General features: G+C 41.0%; 1 protein-coding gene across 1 annotated transcript; it reads left to right on the top strand.

Moving 5' to 3' along the window:
• On the top strand, nucleotides 1-13,307 carry LOC124233255 (cytochrome c oxidase subunit 5A, mitochondrial). The gene is made up of 5 exons (XM_046650423.1): nucleotides 1-219; nucleotides 7,002-7,118; nucleotides 8,775-8,896; nucleotides 10,371-10,493; nucleotides 13,141-13,307. Exons 1-4 carry the CDS (start codon nucleotides 114-116, stop codon nucleotides 10,482-10,484), a joined length of 459 nt encoding a protein of 152 aa, XP_046506379.1. The 5' UTR covers nucleotides 1-113; the 3' UTR covers nucleotides 10,485-10,493; nucleotides 13,141-13,307.
• The last annotated feature ends 3,745 nt before the right edge of the window (nucleotides 13,308-17,052 follow it).

Genomic DNA, 17,052 nt, shown 5'->3' with positions numbered 1-17,052 from the left:
CGCTGCGCCCGCTGTGCGTCGGTGCGTGAGTCCGACCCCGCGCGCTCCGGAGCGGCCCGTGAGCTCACACTCGGCTTCCACTGAGCCTTAGCCTGCTTGCCGCCGTCGCCGTCATGCTGGGCGCCCCTCTTCGCCGCTGCGCGGTAGCAGCAGCCGCAGCTGCCCGGGCCAGCCGTCGAGGCCTCCTGCACTCCGCCCCGGCCCCCGGCCCCGCCGCCGGTAAGGCCCCCGCCTGCCATTGCCCGCGCCCGCGTGTCCTTGCGGTGACCTGGGCCCCCGCCGCCACTCGAGAGTTGGTTCGCCCCGCGGCCTAGTCCCTGCTCTGCGGGCGGGGGGCCGAACCCGGTGACCACTGGCCGCTCTCTCCGCTGCCTTCAGTTGTGGAGGACTGGAGGACGTGACCCGGGGGCCCTCCGCAGCGCGACTTCCTGGTGCGGGCACCGCGGACTGGTCAGGTGTGGACCAGCTGTGGGCGCCGCGGAGGGGACAGCCCACCTCAGGCGCCTACCGGACCCGTTCGGGTCCCGGGCCGTGGCCCTGCCCTGGCACTGACCCCTGCGGCCACCTGACTGGGAGCGTCCGCCACCAGCCCGCCGCGCTTCGGCGAAGGTGACATTGAGCCACAGGGCGCGCTGCTCAGTGTAGGAGCAGGGTGGCCCCTCCGGGGACCCGGGCACCGCCGCCCCCAGCGCCTTCCGAAAATACAATATGCTTCCGTGTGGGACACAGTATACTTTGTTATCATGCATTTCCTGGTTGGCGTTTTGTGTGTCATTTTCACAGACCGTGCTGTCATTTTTAGAGACTGTTGTGCCGCGTTCTAATTCTTCCACGTTTACCATAGATAGATGTGTGTGCTTGTTTGCGGGGGTCTGGAAGAGAGTCTGAATTGATAGGTCTTATGATGAGAACATTACTCTTTTCGAAGATTGGGTACCACAGACCCGGAAATACTGGGTTCTGCAAACATGGGGAAGGGTTCTTTTTTGCTTCGGATTAGAAGCCTGATGGCTTGATTATGAAGTGTGTTGCTGATTCCTGTCTCTTATTTTGTCTTATATGTATTCCAGGAGGCTTTGTGCCCAGCACTGCACTTTTAATTATTGTAGCTGCTCTTTGATCGTGGTCCATGGTGTTAGTATATGCTACATTATGAAATTTAGCCCCTAAGCATGCATATTTAAACACATGAGCTCAGAAACTCAAAACCAGTAAGGTTGTTCTCTTGACTATTTTGCGTGTTTTAATTAGACACTTGAGAACCTAAGGAGTGTGTTTTGCTTCATTCAATGTAGACTTTATCATAGAAGGGCGAGGCTGGCATACACTTCGAAGACCATGGAGACCACCTTATAGAAGAAGAAACTGAGGCCCGTCCTGGGAAACGGACTCCTTTATTAGTGATGGAACCATTTTCTGTTTCTTAGTTATAGTTATTTTCGGCGCATCCTGATGTTTGTCAGATTTTACGTTTTTTTGTTTCTTTCCTTATCTAAGTGCTAAATCAGCAAATACTGCTTTAATTTTTTCATACAGATACGTTTTGGGGAGGTTTCTTAGGTCCCCTTCAAAAGAAGAGCTGCATTTTGTGGCAGGTTTGGAAATGGCAGAGGTTTTTGGCAAACTGTAGATTAAGGAGTTCCTCTTTTCTTAGTAAGTTTGGACATAGTGTTTTATCTCCTAGGCATTCTATTCCTCTTGAGTATAGTTCATAAACAAAAAGCTGTATCTTAGGTGTTTGTCCCATAGACCTAAATATTTGCCACAAGGAGGCAGTATTGGTTACATTTATGTCAGCTCCTTTCTAGCTGTGACCTTGGACATGTTAACCTTAAGACTCAGTTGCCTCATCTCTAAAATCAGGATAATATTTGGTAGTTGTGAGGTTTAAATGAGATAATGTAACTCTTAGCACCTTGCCTGGCACAAATGCTTAGTACGTATTTGCTTTATTATAGTGCCTTTCACTTTTGTATATTATAGGTTGAGGTTTGTTATCAGTATGAAACTGAAGAGATTTTATGCACTTGTGAGTCAGAAAGGATTAAGGTTCTTGGATGAGGCTGTCCAAGGTCAGATGAGAGTATACTTGAAAGAGAGCTCCAGAAGGGTTAACCTGAGGGGCCTCAAGTTTGCTCTAGTTGAGTAGTAACTCAAATTCCATATTTGGTCTGTAAAGAAGCCTCCAACTTGAAACAGAATTTTTTCCAATAACTGCTGAAATTGGATAATTAAAATGTTTTGGTGTTTTTTTTTTAAGATTTTATTTTTCCTTTTTCTCCCCAAAGTCTCCTGGTACATAGTTGTGTATTTTCAGTTGTGGGTCCCTCTGGTTGTGGCATGTGGGACACCGCCTCAGCATGGCCTGACGAGCGGTGCCATGCCCGCACCCAGGAGCCAAACTGGCGAAACCCTGGGCCACCGAAGCGCAGTGCCCAGACTTAACCACTCGGCCACGGGGCCGGCCCCTAAAATGTTTTGAATATTGGTTAGATTCTCTAGTCAGCCCTCAAAACCTATACAACCTGGAAGGGTGGGAGTTTTCTCTTTCCCTTTCTTGGTGCACGGCTGAATTTAAGTAGCACTTTTTATTACCTTCCAACCTTCTTTTCTGCACCACTTCCACATTTCTAAATTTCCAGCCTTTGGGCCCCAAGGTGTAGGGATGCTCTAAGCCTTGGACCTCAACAACCCTGCCTTTGAGCTTGTTCATGTGCCCTTCACATTATTTGTTTCTTTCTCTTACTCCTAGCATTACTACCACCAAAATGACCATTCTTTGGGCTTTGTCTGAGCTGATCAGTTATTAGATGGAAAGCTATCTGATTTAACTAAACTTAAACCAGAGAGATTAATGAGCCTCTTAATTTTCTAAATATGTTAGCTTTTTTTTTTAATAGAGTGCTTAATTGAATGCCAAAAAGCAGTTTCTGCTTTTTAGTTTGAGGTCGTAGGTGTGTCCCTGTTTTTTACAGCTGCTTCCTTTTTCCTGCTCTGGAAACTTTAGGTTCTATAAAAGCTCTGAGCAGTTGTTTTCCAAGATAGGTTGCCCTGCAAGCCTTAAAACTAGGTGGAAATGCTGTACACTGTACTTAAGTTGGGTTGGTGGGGAGAGGGAAAGAATGCCTATCTAGTTTACCTAAGAATCAAAACATTAAGCATATGGGGGACATGTTCACAGCTAGGAGAATAGATCCTATTCTACCCATTCCTGGAATTAGCAATATAATTTAAACCATGAGGGAAAGTCTGTTTTTGCCCTCCTGTAAGGGGTGCATGCTTGGTATTCTAAATAGTTGTTTCATATTAGGTTTTTTTGGAGTGCAACCAGTTTATAATTTGGGACTCCTAGAAGGAAGGTGAACAAATCATTGAAGGTGATCCATTGATGTCCTTGACTAGGATTTGCAGTTGCTGGTCATCTTTTTCACTTAGAAAACAAAGTCCAGCTACCAGTCACCTGGTGAAATCCATGCCCAGCAGTGAGCAAAAGGAATTGGTTATCATGAAACACTTTTCTGGGTGATAGGAAAGGTGCACTTAATAATTACCTCTGGGGAGGGAATACATTTATTTCCCTTTTCTTGGGTAAATACTTTGAAGTGAAATTACTGCATAGTATAATAGGTATGTGTTTAACTTGTTAAGCTGCTAAACAGTCTTCCAAAGTTGTAGCATTTTACATTTGCACTTTAAATATTCAGCTAAGGGTAACTTTAATATTTGAAAAAGGTAGCTTATAAGTTTTTGCTAACAGTGGGTTAGAGGGTTGTTGTGATCTATGCTTCCCAATATATTAAATGAATATTAGTCCTTACGAGTTATTAAATACCCACATAGTTTTGTTTAAATGTTTGCATTTACTAAGTTCGTTTAGATCTAGGGATCCATTCTTTTTTCTTGTCATAGAGATTAAAGGGTGTCCAATTCCAGCCCATTTATGTACATCTCCCACTTTGTTCTGGGCCTGGACTGTGGAGCTAATTTAGGTCTCTGAGAAAATTGGGACTTGTGTTGTGATCCTCTGCAACTTTGGCAGGTATTTTGCTATAGGCTCAAATAGTAATTTAAGTGAGAATTCTTGTCCTTGATGTAGCAGTGACAGTCCATCTCCAGGACTGGCCAGTTTTCCATCTTTGTCTCTTTTCTTTTTTTTTTTTTTTCTCTCTGCTCTTTCTCCTGCCAGTTATTGCATTAAGGATGTATAGGATATTCCTGACATTTAGATTTTGGAGTATTCTTAGAACTGCAGTGGAGGTTTCTGAGTAGTTACTGTTTTTTTGATATGTTAAGCCTTTAAAAATAACTAGAGGGCCAGCCCTGTGGCCGAGTGGTTAAGTTTGTGTGCTCTGCTTTGGCGGCCTGGAGTTTGCAGGTTCGGATCCTGGGCATGGACCTACACACTGCTCATCAAGCCATGCTGTGGTGGCATCCCACATATAAAATAGAGGAAGATTGGCACAGATGTTAGCTCAGGGACAATCTTCCTCACTCTCCGTCCCCCCCAAAAAATTAGAAATTATACTAAGCTTGTCTAATTCATGTAACAGGAAATGCAATTTGAAGAATGTTTATTTCTATAAATTATGATTAACATAAATAGAAGATCAACTAAGACATTTTTAGATAAAATTAATTTATAGCTGGCATTTACTGAGTATTTAAGGTGCTAAGCCCTGGGCAAAGTATTACCTGGCTTCCTTTTTTTTTTTTTTTTTTTTTTTTTGGAGGAAGATTAGCCCTGAGCTAACTGCTGCCAATTCTCCTCTTTTTGCTGAGGAAGACTGGCCCTGAGCTAACATCCATGCCCATCTTCCTCTACTTTATATGTGGGACGCCTACCACAGCATGGCTTGCCAAGCAGTGCCATGTCCACACCGGCAAAGCCCAGGCCACTGAATCGGAACATGCGCACTTAACTGCTGCGCCACCAGGCCAGCCCCCTGGCTTCCATTTTTGATCATCATAATCTGCTAAGATAGTGGTATCCTCATTTTGGAGATAATGAACATAAAACTTGAGTTAATTTTCCAGGGTCAAACAGTGGGACAGTGAAAAGCTGAGAAGTATCTGACCACTAGGCTCTGCTGCCTCTTTTTTTTTTTTTTTTTTTTAAGATTTTATTTTTCCTTTTTCTCCCCAAAGCCCCCGGTACATAGTTGTGTATTTTTTTTTAGTTCTGGGTCCTTCTAGTTTTGGCATGCGGCATGCCATCTCAGCATGGCTTGATGAGCAGTGCCATGTGCACGACCAGGATTCGAACTGGCGAAACCCTGGGCCGTAGAAGCAGAGCACACGAACTTAACCACTCGGCCACGGGGCTGGCCCCCTGCCTCTTTTTTTTTTAAGACTGGCCCTGAGCTAACATCTGTTGCCAATCTTTTTTTTTTTTCCCCCTTCTTCTCCCCAAAGCCCCCCAGTACATAGTTGTATATTCTAGTTGTAGGTCCTTCTGGTTGTGCTATGTGGGACACCACCTCAACATGGCCAGATGAGTGGTGCCATGTCTGCACCCAGGATCTGAACTGGCAAAACCCTGGGCCACTGAAACAGTGTGTGTGAACTTAACCACTGGGTCACAGGGCTGGCCCCTCTGCTGCCTCTTGAAACCCAAAGAGAAAATTTTCTTCTCCCCCTTCCCGCCTACCCAGAGGTTGTTTAGAAAGAATCCAGATTTTCTAACTCCCAATTCAGTGTCCATTTGTCAGGCAGAAACTAACAACGGAGAGGCTTTTCATTTGGTCCTGCATAGGGTATATTGATTGAGAGCAGAACACTAAGTGTGTCCTGTTTTCTTGACAATGTTATATTTAAAAATCTTACTTCTTAGAAATCTTAAGCACTGAAAGCAGTGTTTTTTTCATTGGATGTAACTCAGAGGGCATATTCTCCCTTAGGGGATTTATCAGAATTTGCAAGGAGGGGGCTGTAGCTTGATAAAATAATTTTTAAATTACATTGCTTTATCAGGATGTGTAAATTTTTTTAATTAATTTTTTTTTGGAGGAAGATTAGCCCTGAGCTAACCTCCATGCCCATCTTCCTCCACTTTATATGTGGGATGCCTACCATAGCATGGTGTGCCACGTGGTGCCATGTCCGCATCCGGGGTCCGAACTGGCAAACCCCAGGCCACCAAAGCAGAACGTGTGAACTTAACCCATGCGCCACTGAGCTGGCCCCGTAATTTATTTTTAAATATAATTTAATGGAGGGCATAAGATTTTTAAAAAATTTTATCAAGAAAATATAGGGGCCGGCCCCGTGGCGCAGCGGTTAAGTGTGCACATTCTACTTCTCGGCGGCCTGGGGTTTGCCAGTTCGGATCCTGGGTGTGGACATGGCACTGCCTGGCAAAAGCCATGCTGTGGCAGGCATCCCACGTATAAGGTAGAGGAAGATGGGCATGGATGTTATGTCAGGGCCAGTCTTCCTCAGCAAAAAGAGGAGAATTGGCAGCAGTTAGTTCAGGGCTAACCTTCCTCAAAAAAAAAATATATATCTTATAAATTTACTTAGGAACTTAGAATTGACATTATTTTAAATTAGGAATTAATACTCTACTTATTGCAAAAATTCAGACATTATGGAAGTGTATGAAGAAGTAAAGTTTTTCCTTCCAAAGGTAGCCACTGTTAACAATTTCAAGCTAGCATTACACATTAATGGGAGGAAAGCATAAACATACATATATAGTGCTTTTTGTTCTACTGGTTTTTCTTTGCCTAATTTTTAAGATTTTTTTCATATCAATACATAAGATTTGTTTCATTTGACCTGCTGAATAATTTTCCTACCATGACATAGATAATTGATTCAAAATGATACAAATCAAATGTATTTAATACCTTTGAATTGTACACTAAAAGATGGTTAACATGGTAAATTTTGTGTGTAATTTTAATGCAATAAAAAGAAAAAACAAGCAAAAACCTTATACTGACGAGACGTGTCAAGTGCTACTTCTGTATATTGAAGTTATTGCTCTTTCTCCATTGTAGCTGTCCAGTCGGTTCGCTGCTACTCCCATGGGTCACATGAGACAGATGAGGAGTTTGATGCTCGCTGGGTGACGTACTTCAACAAGCCAGATATTGATGCCTGGGAATTGCGTAAAGGTAATTGGAACATAGCCATATTTGTCTATTTTGGTATAGAATTATGAACTGCTTTGTAGTCTTCCACTACTTTGTTGAAAGCAACTATTTTAAAAACATGTATCATGTAAACTGGGTATTGTCTTGCAACTTGCAGTTAAGAAAGTTTATAACTTCCATAGTGTTTCTTTTAAGGCAGGCACTATTGACATTTTGGGCCAGATAATTCTTTGTTGCAAGCACTGTCCTTTGCATTGTAGGATGTTAGATAGCATCTTTAACTTCTATGCATTAGATGCCACAAGCTCCCCCAAGTTGTGACAACCAAAAATGTCTCCTGGGGGACAAAATCACCCCTGATTGAAAACCACGGCTATCATGATAGATCAGGGTGAGCAAGAGTTAACAGTTTTGTACCTTTTAAATAATTTATACAAGTCGTCATTTGGTTCTCTTCCCTTCTTGGTAATAATTTGGGTTTTTTGTTATTTTTATTCTCAGTTATGATTTGTCTTGCCCTGAATAAGTGCCCAGTCTAAGTAAGCTAGAATTTGTTTTTCCTAAATTTGCAGATGCACATTTAACGTGAGTAGTATTAATGATAACTAGTCTCTTGGGGCTGGCCCCGTGGCCGAGTGGTTAAGTTCGCGCGCTCCACTGCAGGTGGCCCAGTGTTTTGTTGGTTCGAATCCTGGGCGCGGACATGCCACTGTTCATCAAACCACGCTGAGGCAGCGTCCCCCATGCTACAACTAGAAGGACCCACAACGAAGAATATACAACTATGTACCGGGGGCTTTGGGGAGAAAAATGAAAGAAAAAATCTTAAAGAAAAAATGATAACTAGTCTGATAGTTAGACTAGTAGATAACTATTTTTAAGTGTAGGCAACTTATCTCAGACCAAGAGTTCAGTCTTTATGACTGTATTCTAGCATTGTAGTCACTGGTGTCCTTTGTTTAAATATTTTAAAATAAATAAAAGCAAGAAACCTAAGTGCTTCAAACTTTTCTGCAGGAATGTAATGACTCAATTTTGCTGCAACCAGGGAAATTCTTATTGAATAATCTTGAGTAGAAGTGATGAAAAGAATGGCAATTCTGCTTTCCCATTAAGAGAATCTTAAATTTTATGATGTGTCATTTTGTGCAGAGCCTAAAGTAATCATGTCCAGTCATTTTTTTGGTTGAATGTTTATGAGTCTGTGCGCTAATATTTCTCTATATCTCCTTAATGTCCTCATTTGGGCTTCATTAACTCTCCTTAAGCATTTCTCTGGGTGTTTTTAGATTACTTTCCAATCAAATTTATTTTAAAGCAACCAAAGTACATACATTGTACTAAGATCTAAAGATATGAGTTGAAAACAGCCCTCTTGTTTGAAAACAAACCAGCTAATTATTATGAAAATTGTGTTTGCATTTAAGAAAACTTTTGGGTTTTTTTCCCTTCAGTCTGCATGCTACTGCATACTTCTTTCTTTCCACTAATTCCCTGGAAGATCCACTATGATCTTATCATCTAGAATTTGTTAAAGGCAGATTCTCTCATTTTGTAGATAATAGAGGCCTAAACAGACAAGATCACATGTCTGTTTCAATACAAATATAGATAATTAAACTGTAGTTTAAGTAAGGATATTCTAGGTTGATATGGCCCCTCTTTTTAATTTGACAGGGATGAATACACTTGTTGGCTATGATCTGGTTCCAGAACCCAAAATCATTGATGCTGCTTTGCGGGCATGCAGACGGTTAAATGATTTTGCTAGTGCAGTTCGCATCCTAGAGGTTGTCAAGGTCAGTGAAATAATAATGCTAAAGAAGTTCTGGAAGTGGGTGGGCCGTTGATTAGGTGTCAGCATATTCTGTGGTTTTTAATCAGTTTTCATTTTTAGAGGGAATGTACGTTGCAGTTAGAATCTTTCTGGAGGGCAGTTTGGCAGAATTTATCCAAGGCCTTAAAAATTGTGCTTGATATCCTTTTGTTCAGCAATTCCATTTGAGAATTTATCTTAAAGAAATAATTAAGGATCTACAAGGGGCTGGCCCCATGGCTGAGTGGTTAATTTCCCACACTCCACTTCCACAGTCCAGGGTTTCACCGGTTTGGATCCTGGGTGTGGACCTAGCACCACTCATCAAACCATGCTGAAGTGGCGTCCCACATAGCAGAACTAGAAGGACCTACAACTAGAATATACAACTACGTACTGGGGGGCTTTGGGAAGTAGAAGGAGAAAAAAAAGATTGGCAACAGATGTTAGCTCAGGGCCAATCTTAAAAAAAAAAAGGATATACAAAGGTTTAACTACAATTTACCTTTGTGCTATTTGTTATTTGATTATAGTTTCTGATTTTTCTGTAATGAACAAATAAATACAATGCATTTTAAACAAGAATTTTATAAATAAAAAAATAGAACTAAAAAGACTTAGAATTTGTTAAAGGCAGAAGAACAGCAGCTTGGCGCTGTCTTAATCCATTTGCCTTTTTAATGTTTGTCCCTGAGGTACCCTGTGACAGTATAGATAAAATTATATGTCATGGTGAATGAGTATTCGTCAAAACTCTCTTGTCTTGGAAATAAGTGTTCTCTAAGCGTAGCTCTCCAGGAAAAGATATTATGGTCTAGAAGAAAGAGATTCAAAGTCTGTAAGAGGGAACATGTGACATTACTTTTTCTACAACAGATACGATAATTAAGGGTTCTGTAGGCTATCAATCCGTTCAGCACCAGCAGCTAATTCAGTTAGAGTCTGAAATTAGAGACAAATTTAAAAACTCTTCTTGTGTTAACTTAATTATTCCTGTTGCCTGCTGGGCACATTTAATTACCTTCACAAAATTCTGTCATCACCACCTTCTTTTCCAGTAACTCAAGGCTTTAAAATATTTATTTTTTCCCCTGGATTTAGTCTTAATTGTCTTAGGTATTCTCAAGGTATCTTAAAAACCTACCTTGAATAGTGCCTACATAAGTTGTTCTCTTTAGTGGACAAATATGTTAACTTAAAGTAGGTGACTTCGGGGCTGGCCTGCTGGTGTCGCGGTTAGGCTTGCAGGCTCCACTTTGGCTGCCCAGGGTTCACAGGTTCGAATTCCAGGCACAGACCTGTGTGCTGCTCATCGAGCCATAAAAGTCCTAAAAAGAAGAGGTGACTTGTATTCTCTGTCACTATCCTCTGTATATTTGATTAAAAGCATTTTCAAGTTCATTGTAATAGAGATGGCTTTTCAGAGAGCTAAATGTGAATATTTTCTTTGCTGTCAGGACAAAGCAGGACCTCATAAGGAAATATACCCCTATGTGATCCAGGAACTTAGACCAACTTTAAATGAACTGGGAATCTCCACTCCAGAGGAACTGGGCCTTGACAAAGTGTAAACCCCATGGGTAAGCAACTCACTACTGAATAAGGCAGGAAAGAATGTAGAGAGAGATGAATGAGCGACATTTCAGTATTCTCAGAGTAAGACCTTTTAATGGCCTTGTTAGAGGCTGCGAGCATAGAGGTTTAGAGAGTACCAATGATGATAAATTTAAGGAGCTAGAATTGTTATTTCTAGTTGTTATAATTCTTCTCTTACTGGTGTAAAGGCAAGTAAAAACCTCCTTAATTAAAAATCTATATACAGTATTTCAAGGATAGAGAGCCAGTGCCAGTGGCCTAGTGGTTAAGTTCAGCATGCTCTGCTTTGGTGGCCTGGGTTCAATTCCTGGACCCAGACCTACACCACTCGTCTGTCAGTGGCCATGCTGCTGCAGGAGCTGACATACAAAAAGAGGAAGATTGGCAACAGATGTTAGCTCAGGGCAAATCTTCCTCAGCAGGAAAAAAAAAAGAATAGCATAGAGAATAAGTGCAACCACACCCAGATTTTCAGATATTATTTTGCCATATTTGCTTTGGTTCCACCCCCCCCCCCCAAGAAATGACTGGTTTCACATAGAGTTGAAGCCCTCTGTGTACCCTTCCTTAATTCCAGCCCTTTAACCTCCCCCAAACTAAAGGTGATCCACAGCATACAAGGTGTTCATCATGCCTGCTTTTATTCATATTGTTTATTTTTAATAGCAGAGTTTTATTAATTTGATGGCTTTGTTTTTGTGTGCCCAAGTTAGAATTTAATAGTCAAGTAAGTACTCATTAATAATAAAAACTTATTTGAGAGCCAGCCCTGACAGCCTTGTGGTTAAAGTTCAGCGTTTAGCGCTCATCAATTTGGCAGCCTGGGTTCACTTCCTAGTTGCAGAACCACACCACTCATCTGTCACTTGCCATGCTGTTGGTGGTGGCTCACATAGAAGAATTAGAACGACTTACAACTAGGATATACAATCATGTACTGGGGCTTTGGGGAGGAAAAAAAAAGAGGAAGATTGGCAACAGATCTTAGCTCAGAGTGGATCTTTCCTTGCAAAAAAAAAAGAAGTATTTGATACCTTGTTCTCTATGGAAGGACAGATTAGGTAATAAAACCAGCCATAGGATTAATGTGGTGAGCAGTGTGCAGAAAATTCTTTGTGAAACAGAAAATAATATAAGCAGTAACTCAAAGTTTTATTTTATTTAACAAACACATATTGTGTATACTCTTACTGTGTGTCAGGCCTGTTTTAAGTGCTCTATAAATATTAACTCATTCAATCCTCATAAGCAGTCCTGTGAGGTAGTTAGTATTGTTATAATTATTCCCATTTTACTGTTTTACTAATGAGGAAACTGAGGCACCTTGTCCAAGGTCATACAACTAGTAGTGAAACCCACATTTGAACCCAGGCAATCTGGCTCCGGAGTCCATTGTCCTTACTATGCCACATGTCCTATATACCATTTTAGTATTGAGGCATTTACTAAGGCCATACTCTTATTTCTCAGAGGTAAATAATGAGGCTTAAAGAGAGGATTTGTTTCATAAGAGTAAGAGGGAGTTTATTTTTAAAACTGGAGATACTCTCTTATCAATAAAAGTTTCAATAAAAGTGGTCTTAAAATTATTTACGGAGCTAATATCAAATCCCTCACTAGATAAAGAACCACTGAGCCTGGTTAAGACATCATTAGTGAACACATATTGAAACATGTATTCAAAAATCTTGGAACTTGGGGCCGGCTCCGTGGCCGAGTGGTTAAGTTCGCGCGCTCCAGTGCAGCAGCCCAGGGTTGTGGCTCGTCAGGCCACATTGAGGCGGTGTCCCACATCCCACAACTAGAAGGATGTGCAACTAAGATATACAACTGTGTACAGGGGGGGGTTTGGGAGATAAAGCAGAAAAAAAAAAAAAGATTGGCAACAGTTGTTAGCCCAGGTGCCAATCTTTAAAAAAAAAAAAAAATCTTGGAACTCAAAGAATCCCTATTATATTCAGTCTTCCTGCTGACAAACTGAGCAGAAAATGCCTAAGGTTTATAATCCACTTTTGGGATCTCTTTTTAAAGCTTGCTTTGGAGCAGGAGTCTTAATTTTATCTTTGTCCACCCCAATACTACCACTATCGCCACCAACTCCCTAAAATCAGATAGCTCATCTTTGTAATAAATGGAAAGAGTTTTTTTGTGTGTGTTATTAAAAGTTTCTGTGAGTACTTGGAGAAAACTATTGAGAATAGAAGATTTCCTAGTTATATTTTTGAAGCTCTTGTCTGTGGTTCATATTCCATAATGGACTCTTAAAAGGTTGTCTAAACATTTGGGCTTAATTTTCATTTTATCAAGTATTATTCCAAGAAGTTCAGAAGATCTTTGTGTTTTGGATATATTCTAGTTGCAGCAGCATTATATTTCTTTTAAAATTTTTTTAAAAGGGCAACTCCCCAATACTTTCCTGATTGGAAAAGACTACTCTAGTAAGTACCAGGTGTATAAACAACAAAAAAGTCACAGCTAGTCCCCTGTAAGTTGACTCTAGGCAAGATTAAGTAAGAGCAGAAAAGGCTACACAGAGGCAGTGATTTCCCTGGACTCTTGCTCTAAAGGTTGTTTTAGTAAGATTTCTTCCTTTTTGTATCCTGTCTGATTCTTCATTTTTTTCTCTTACAGATGGGCTTCCCAAGGATTTATTGATAATGCTACTTGATTGTAAACAGTCACCTGGAAATACTGATGATAACATATTACCTTATTTGAACAAGTTTTCCTTTATTGAGTACCAAACCATGTAATGGTAACTTGGACTTTAATAAAAGGGAAATGAGTTTGAACGGAAATTAGGTATTGTTGATGTGTTTACATTGAAAAGCAGAAAATAAACTGTTACAGGGCCGTTGATTTCACGATTGTTGCCACCTTACGCGCTGAGAGAACTGCTTTAGTTCTCTGGGAACCATCTGATGTGAAAGTCAGCTAATTAAACAACTTTGGGCACTGGCTGGTAAATTAGCTAAAGGCTAAAAGTTACGTATATGGAATTTTCTTGTTGACGGGACCAGCAAGCACCAAAGGCTTAGGGGGTTGGTTGTCTGTGGGGATAGATCAAATTGTGTGCCTTCCTAAAAGCGGTGAAATAAAGTTTAAAAGTCGTCACTGAGATAGTCTTGAGGACGTGCTGTGTGGTGGGCAGCTCGTTAGTGCCCCTTTCCTTCCCTGCCTGTTCTTCCCTCGAAGTGCAGGATTAGCCTTGGACAAAAAGAATTTACCTGGTGGATTTGGAGACTTTCTGCTTAAAGAACTGAGTAAATGGATTTACTTCTTGAGAGAATTAATAAAATACACAAATCCTGTCTTACTTCAGAAGCCCCATAGTACTGGAAACCAGCTACTGGATAAAGAGGTTCCAGGTCTAAGTGACTTCTAGTCTAGCCAGTTCAGACTGCAGTGTCAGGGAACGGGATTGATATCAGGTTGAAACTGAGATGTCTTCTCTCCTAAAACCACGTAAGGAGAAAATCAGTTTTGGTAAGGTTTTAACACAAATGACCTTTTATAAAAAGTTGATCTCAGGGCTGGCCCGGTGGCACAGCGGTTGGGTATGCACGTTCTGCTTCAGCAGCCCAGGGTTCGCCGGTTCAGATCCCGGGTGTGGACATGGCACCGCTTGGCAGGCCGTGCTGTGGTAGGCATCCCACATATAAAGTAGAGGAAGATGGGCACGGATGTTAGCTCAGGGCCAGTCTTCCTCAGCAAAAAGAAGAGGATTGGTGGCAGTTAGCTCAGGGCTAATCTTCCTCAATAAATAAATAAGTAAATAAATAAAATACAATGGTTTCAGCTCTTAAGGTTATGGGAGCAGCCTGAGGAGGGAACATAGGTTCACAACTATCTACAAGGGTGAAATAAGTGCTATGATGGTCTTCATGCTACAAACAATTATTGAACACCTACTATATACCAAGCATTTTGCCAGGTACTGAAGATAGAGCAGCGAACGGCAGAGACAGAATTAGAGCCTGGAGAAACTGGAGGTAGGGACACAATTTAGGAAGTTATATACTGTAGTTATAACTTAAGATTTTGAATTAGGGTGGTAGCAGAAATAGAAAGATTAATTTTGAGAGTCACATTTTTGAGGTGTAATTAAGTGAAAGGGAGTGAGAACTCTTGGAAGGCCCATTTTACAGATTTGAGTGATGGTGCCATTCTTAGGAAAATAGGAGTCAGCAAAAAGAGGGGCTTTATGCAGGGTAGAGAAGGTGTATTGCGTTTCATTCTGGACCTGTTAAATATCAGGTATCAATGGGCAAAGTAGGCCTAGAGCTCTGAAAAGAGATTGAGACTAGAGAGAAGAATTTAAGGTTCGAAACAGCAAAAAGTAAGATTTCTAAGTAAGGCCATTTGGAGGCAGATGTGAAATAAGCTGGTGGCTGAAATTGCAGGAGCAGGTATATTTAGAAGGGAAAGGGAGAGTAACTATTAAAGAAAATGTCAAACATTTACAAGATAGAGTAACATTATAAATTCCCATATATTCATCACTCTACTTCAGGAATTATCAACTCCTGGCCACTCTTTTTCGTCTATATCCTCATTCACCCCAACTCCAAATATTTTGAATCAAATCTCAGATATCATGTCATTTCATCCTCATTCACCCCAACTCCAAATATTTTGAATCAAATCTCAGATATCATGTCATTTCATCTGTAAACCAATAGTTTGGAATACCTCAAAGTATATATATTTTTAAGCACAACCACAATAAAGAAAGACTTTAAACTTTTTTTTTTTTAGGTTTTGGTGGTGGCCTTTTTTCCTTCAAATAAAAATGTCTTTACTGATCTTCCTGAATATAAAGATAATACATGTTCATGAAACAGTACAGAAAAATACAAGAATAAAATACACTGATGGGGCTGGCCCACGGTGGCGCAGCGGTTAAGTTCAAATGTTCCGCTTCGGCAGCCCAGGGTTCACCAGTTCGGATCCCAGGTGCGGACATGGCACTGCTTGGCAAGCCATGCTGTGGCAAGTGTCCCACATATAAAGTAGAGGAAGATGAACATGGATGTTAGCTCAGAACCAGTCTTCCTCCAAAAAAAAAAAAAAAAGACACAGCTTACTGGTATAAAAGGAGGACAGGCATTAGAGGCAGGTGATTCAACTCTCACCTCTACAACTTTGTGGCCTTAGGCAAATCAGTTAACCCCTGTGACCCTCAGTTTCCTTATACATATGTGAAGTGTGTATGACAGTGCCATGTGAGGATTGGGAAATATCTCTTCCCCAGAGAGAGGTGACATGAATTAATATCTGGATGAAGGTGGGGCCAGTGACCTCGGAGCCCAGAAAGACCTGCAGATTAATGAGTTTCATCTGTCAGTTATCTTTGTTCTACCAACAATGGGAAAAGTCGAAGGCTAGAGTCTGAAACCTGATGAGATGAGAAAAGAGAGCCTGAGAGGAAAGTAGCATGATAAAATATTCACCCCTGATGAACACAGATGTAGAATCCTCAACAAAATATTAGCAAATCAAATTCAACAGCACATTAAAAGGATTATACACCATGATCAAGTAAAATTTATTCCAAGGATGCAAGGATGATTCAACATTCACAAATCAATCAACATGATACACCACATTAACAAAATGAAGGATAAAAACTATATGATCATCTAAATGATGCAGAAAAAGTATTTGACAAAATTCAACATCCATTTATGATAAAAACTCTGAACAAAGTGAGTATAGAGGGAATGTACCTCAACATAGTAAAGGCCATATACAGCCAACCCACAGCTAACATAATGGTGAAAAGCTGAAAGCTTTTCCTCTAAGATCAGGTACAAGACAAGGATGCCCACTCTCATCACTTTCATTCAACATAGTATTGGAAGTCTTAGCCAGAGCAGTTAGGCAAGAAAAAAGAAACAAAAGGCATACAAATTGGAAAGGAAGAAGTAAAACGATCACTATTTGCAGATGACATGATATTATATATAGAAAACCCTAAAGACTCCACCAGAAAACTGTTAGAACTAATAAACGAATTCAGTAAAGTTGCAGGATACAAAATCAATATACAAAAATCTGTTCCATTTCTATATACTAACAACTAACTATTAGAGCTATTGAGAAAACAATACCAGGAGCCGACCCAGTGGCACAGCAATTAAGTTCGCATGTTCTGCTTCGGCGGCCCGGGGTTTGCCAGTTCAGATCCCAGGTGCGGACATGGCACCACTTGGCAAAAGCCATGCTGTGGTACCACATATAAAGTAGAGGAAGATGGGCATGGATGTTAACTCAGGGCCAGTCTTCCTCAGCAAAAAGAGGAGGATTGTTGGCAGATGTTAGCTCAGGGCTAATCTTCCTCAAAAAAAAAAAAAAAAAACACAACCATTCCATTTACAGTTGCATCAAAAAGAATAAAATAGGGGCCAGCCCCGGGCCCAAGTAGTTAAGTTCATGTGCTCCACTTCAGCGGCCCAGGGTTCACCTGTGTGGATCCTGGGCACAGACCTACACACCGCTCATCAAGCCAAGCTATGGTGGCATCCCACAGAAGAACCAGAA

The sequence above is a fragment of the Equus quagga genome, chromosome 2, assembly GCF_021613505.1.
Source record: "Equus quagga isolate Etosha38 chromosome 2, UCLA_HA_Equagga_1.0, whole genome shotgun sequence".
In the NCBI taxonomy this organism is placed as follows: Eukaryota; Metazoa; Chordata; class Mammalia; order Perissodactyla; family Equidae; genus Equus; species Equus quagga.
The sequence above is the reverse complement of the archived record's forward strand: the minus strand, read 5'-3'. Positions and strand labels throughout refer to the sequence as shown.